The 5,512-nt window shown below is 34.4% G+C and overlaps 1 protein-coding gene across 1 annotated transcript; it reads left to right on the top strand.

Annotated features, from left to right (window-relative positions):
- Window positions 1-635: 635 nt before the first annotated feature.
- LOC127160914 (ribonuclease inhibitor-like) lies at window positions 636-4,980 on the top strand (the record flags this gene model as incomplete). The annotated part of the gene is made up of 3 exons (XM_051103543.1): window positions 636-809; window positions 4,321-4,491; window positions 4,806-4,980. Coding segments are annotated over 3 exons (520 nt in total), but the record flags the coding sequence as incomplete, so codon positions are not given.
- Window positions 4,981-5,512: the final 532 nt, after the last annotated feature.

Raw genomic sequence — 5,512 nt, 5'->3', positions numbered from 1 at the left:
TGCTTGATTATCTGAATATCATTTTTTACAAAAAATCATGTTACAGTGTATCAAATATGATACATCAGGGTTTTAGACTTTCGAGGAATGTTTATTTGTTGCATTGCGTTGTATTTTAACCCCTCACAATAAAAAACGAAAGACATTTGATCATAAGCATAAGCATTTAGATATCCTGTTACTTGCATTTTAACATATTACTAAGACATGTTTTTGGAAGATAGAGTGACAACTGATAATGACATGTAAGTAGTCACCTATACTGTTAAAGATACAAGCTCTCAGAATTTCATCCAACTTTTTGGCCATGTAAATATCAGCAACTGCAAATAGCACATTTTTTGAAGTGCTTTCCCCTCCTTTTAGCAACAACAAAAAATGTTGTTTACACTTGCTAATGTCATGTTCTCTTTAAACAATAGAAGTAAAAAAAAAAAGTGAATAACAAAGTTATTAAATCTATAGAGCTAAGAACAACTAAAAACCAAATGGAACATCATGCTAATACACTATGGAAACATTAATTGGAATGATTTATGTTTGCTAAACTTCACCTATAAGAAGGATTGGAGCAGCAAAAGGTATAAAATTATAGCAAGATTATCTAATCTAAAAATGTCTTCTAATTTCTGTAGGTTTTTGAAAAGTGCTGCTGCAGAGGAAGCGTGTGACTATCTTACTAAAGTACTGGGTACAAGTCCATTATTACTGAAAGAACTGGATCTGAGTGAAGATAAATTAGGAAACCTGGATTGGGAGAAACTCTCTGCTCTTTTAATGGACTCTCATAGCAAACTGGAGAAAATAAAGTGAGTAAATGTGATTTTATAGGCAAAGTTATACATGTAGAACATTTCATGAAGGTGAAGCATTGTGTTCTCTATGTGTTCAGTATGAGCCACAGCTGTCTAATCGTCTTTTTAGGAAGGCAGGTGATTGTACTAGTCCATTCTGCTAGTGATTAAAGCATCAAGTTTGTCAAGTCATAGTGGGATATAAAATAATTTATTTCTTGCTATATTATTGAGATGGTAGTTTGCTGATTTAGTTATTACTCTCATGTGACTACTGAAATCCAAAATCTCACCAATATTCCTGACTTGATGTTTTGTTTTTGGATGTGTAACACTATGGGTTTACTTAAGTTTTGGGTTTTTCCTTGAGAATTTTGTCCTTTTTGACAAATTCAGTAACCTCTGTTTGGAAAAAATGGGTGAATCCAAGTGTTACTTTCATCAATACACTGTCTCAGGGAGTCAGTGGGACTGTATTCACTGTGTGATAGAATTAGGTACATCTAAGTGTCATCTGCATAGCTGTGATGAGCAGTTTGGTCCTTATTTATTATGTAGCCTAGTGAAACCACTTACTAACCTGTATAAACAGAAAAAGTGCATGAATCAAGCCTTGTTGGACTTTCCATTCAGCTTTATGGTTGCCACTGTTGTTCACACAGTAACCCCTCTCTTTTAACCCTTGTGCGTCAATAAAAAAAAAAAAAAAAAGTTACACATAGGGCCTTAGTGGACATAAATGTCCATGTCAAAAAACTGTCATAAAAATTTGAAGCTACTGTATGGAGCACAGACTTAAGTTTGGTCTCATTTTAAAGAAGGCTCATGGCAGATTATTGTCGAAGTACAAGTTTAAAACGTGAAACCAAAAAAAAAGTTATAGATGTTTAATTTTGTGAAAATGCTTCATGAACAATATTTTATATCAAATATATTTTCTGAAATATAATATAACTTGGTAGCAAATCAAAGCCATACATCTAAACAAGTTGTGTTCCATATTTGATGTTGATATCTAAAAAAAAAAAGCTTTCAGTAAGATTTTGTTTGGGCGCAGTACCAGATTTTCCTCATTAGGTGCCAGCAAAGCTGCACTGGTGCACAAAGTGGTTGGATTTGTGATTTGCAGTATTATTTTTCTCTCTCAAATATTACAAGAACACATGCACACACACACACACACACATTTTTTTTTATGACACACATACAAACCACACTCCGACATTCATACCAGCACACCCACACAATTATAGGGTGCATTATATATCCAATTGGCTCCATAATATGCATAAGCAGAAAACAGGAATAAAGCACGTTTTTGCTTTATAGGCCATACCTGAAAAAATTACACCATCTTGTAAAAAATGGTAAAAAAATTACATTTTAAAGCTTTGCCAACAGAATGAAAGTCTGTTAACAAAAATTGCATCATTTTACAGTTAAATGGCACTGCTAATAAAGTGCCCCTATTATGCCTTTTCAAATATGACCTTTCATGTAGTGTGTCATGTAGCTGTACGTGAACAAACTATCTGCAAAGCTGTGAAGCTGAAAGTGCACGATAAATAAAGTTATTTTCTATAAAAAAAAAAAAAAAAAGAGTCGGCACACATTTGCCTGAAGGAGTCGTCAGGAATTTGAATCTTTTTCTGTTACGGTCATACGTCACTAAGTAAGACATTTGCATAATGTCAGCCCACGTTCTACGTTGCAAACAACTTGCCCGCCCATAAACAATAAAATTTCCATGTTGTTTACGTCACATGGAAATTTACACGTACGTTATACAGAAGGCGCTGTATCCTACGCTGTGAGTAAAATTGTTTTATATTCACTTCCAAAAGATGAATCTACAAAGATTGTATTTTCTAACGATCGTTCAAAATATGTAGTTGTGTATGTTATGTTTTGTAACAACCCTGCACATGTCTTGTTAACCAGCTAACTCATGTTTCTGTAGTTCTGTTGTTCAGCTGTGGACCCACTGTAGTCTGACAATTTGTGATTGATTGCAGCTTGACTGTCTGTCTGTCTCACTAGTTAGAGTAATGATAAAGGATGGCGCACAAAGCGGCTTTCACACTGAATGCGGAAAGTGCTGTGCTATAAAACCCATTCGTTTCAATTGCTTCTGCCGTGCAAGGACGGCTTGTTTCTGCCTCGACCAAAGCACATGCACAGTGGAGCGTGCACGCCACGGACAAAGTTCAAATGAGTTGTTCAAATGAACTTGCTGCTGCGCTCTGAAGGGCTACACTGAACCCAGCGGCCAGCACAGCGCTTTCCGCGTTCGGTGTGACAGCCGCCTTAATGCATTATACAATGTTGAAGTTTACAACATAAAGGTGTGCCCGGTTCGCTTACATAAGCAAATTGTGAGCACTTTCTATGGTAGACCGTGCTAACTTGTCAATGAGCCACTTCAGCTGTTTCATCATCAGACTCTGGCTCAAATTGTTATGGTAAAATTGATGCCATCTTTTCCATGTATTGACAAGTATCCAGGGCCGTCAGTCAGTTATGGCAATGGGTGTTTTGTTCTCCGGCACGCTGTACACGGTAAACCAATCATAAAGGACACTATTTGATGAAATATGTTGAACTCTAAACCTGCTAGCAAATCAAAGTCATAAATCTGTTACACATTTGAGGTCGATATCTCAAAAAATTAGCTTTCAGGAAGATTTTGTTTGGGCACAGTACCAAATTTTTGGTCCATTAGATGACCCATGTCAGCAAACTGAAGTAAAAATAGTGGTGCAACACAAAAAGTGGTTGGATTTGTGATTTGCAGTAGAGTTTTACTCTCTCAAATATTACAAGCACAAACAATTTTTTTATGACACGCATACAAACCACACTCTGGTATCCATACCAACACACCCACACAATTATAGCCGCATTATTTATCCAATTGGCTCTATAATATGCAGAAGCAGAAAACAGAAATAAAGCGAGTATTTGCTTTATTGGCTAAATCTAAAAAAAAAAAAAGCCACCATCTGGTAAAAAAAAAAAATAAATAAATAAAGCCTTGCCAACAGAATGAAAGTCTATTAACAAAAAGTGCATCATTTTACAGTTAAATATCACTGTGAATAAAAATAGCAGTTTTAATGGGTTTCAGTAAGGGATATTTTTGTTTCTAATGTTCTGAGAGAAACTATTTTTTTGTACCTGGTGCAAAATAGATATATTAAAGGAAATGAAAGTGAAATGGGAAAATTCCAATAAAAATACACCCCTGCGCCAAAATGTTTGCAGCTGGCAATAACACAGGCAAAATGATAAAAAAAAAAAAAAAAAAAAAAAAAAAAAAAAAATGTCCAAAAGGTCGCACAAGGGTTAAGTATGAGCTGAACTTTTTTTTATAAATTACATATATAAAATGTTGTATAATTTAATACATTATTCATTATAAAAAAGTATAGCCGTATGTGTATATATAAAGACCTGTTGATCTGATGTGTGTTAAATATTGTATGTGCTGAAGTACAGTATGTTAAATAAAAGCATGTTGTTTCAGGCTGAATAATTGTGAGCTGACAGCAAAAAGCTGTTCAGTTCTAGCTACTGTTCTCTCCTCCAAAACCATCCTGAAAGAGATGAACCTGAACAACAGTCATCTGCTGGACTCAGGAGTCAAAGAGATCTGTGAGGGACTGAAGAATCCTGTGTGTGATTTGAAGATACTCAAGTGAGTACATTTCACCATCAGCTACACTGAACAAAATAACAATCACAATAATATGGTTTAACTAGATATTCTGTTTACTCTGTCTTTTCACTTCTGTCAAAACCTTGAGATTTGATTTAATTCATTTAAGAATTTTGTTAATTGACACTTGAAATTTAATTTGTAGTGTTACATTTTTTATTATCTCACAGACACTAATTTTAAGTGGCTAAAAAAACAGCTGCATTACTTGAAAACTTGAATTTTTGAGTTAATCTTTTTCCTAAAATGAATAGAATCTTCCTTTTTTGATATTGTTCAATCTTTATTTTCAGGCTCAGTCGATGTGATCTAACAGGTGAAAGCTGTTCAGTTCTTGCTTCAGTTCTTAAATTAGACTCTAGCAGTCTGAAGGATCTTGACCTGAGCAATAATAATCTGGAAGATTACGGAGTGAAGCTGCTTTCTGATGGACTGAAAGAGAACTGTAAACTAGAGAAACTCTGGTGAGTTGCTGTGTAACTCTAGGCCTCTTGTTTGTTTAAATATTTACTCATCAGAAAGTAAGTAATCATGTTAAAAAAAAAAAAAGTTGTGTGTGGTGTGTAGCATGTATACGCATGTATAAGCATTATTTTGCAATTGTAATTGCAGGAAGCTAATTTTTACTTGCCTGAAAATGTTCATAATGTTGTAATTAAATTTTCACAATGTATCATGTGAAAATAAATGTTGTAGTCATTCTGTAGTCAACATTTTGACCTGTTGACCTGGTTGTCATGACAATGGCAGTTTAGGTTTATGACTGCTGCACATGAGAGCTCACTGACAGAACTAATCTAGTGCTGCAAATAAGTACAATTGCATTCCACTAAAACATTCTGGCATGAATGAAAAAAAAGAATAACATGCTTTGCTTGTTTTGAAAAAGTACATCAGTTAATTTGTTGTTACTTTAAAAAGTAATGCATTTCAGTAACAGTAATGCAAAAGTAATGCATCTTTACTCAATGCTTGAAATAAGTAATCTGACATACAATGA

The sequence above is a fragment of the Labeo rohita genome, unplaced genomic scaffold, assembly GCF_022985175.1.
Source record: "Labeo rohita strain BAU-BD-2019 unplaced genomic scaffold, IGBB_LRoh.1.0 scaffold_491, whole genome shotgun sequence".
NCBI lineage: Eukaryota > Metazoa > Chordata > Actinopteri > Cypriniformes > Cyprinidae > Labeo > Labeo rohita.
Note: the sequence above shows the minus strand (reverse complement) of the source record. Positions and strands in the feature narration are given on the sequence as shown.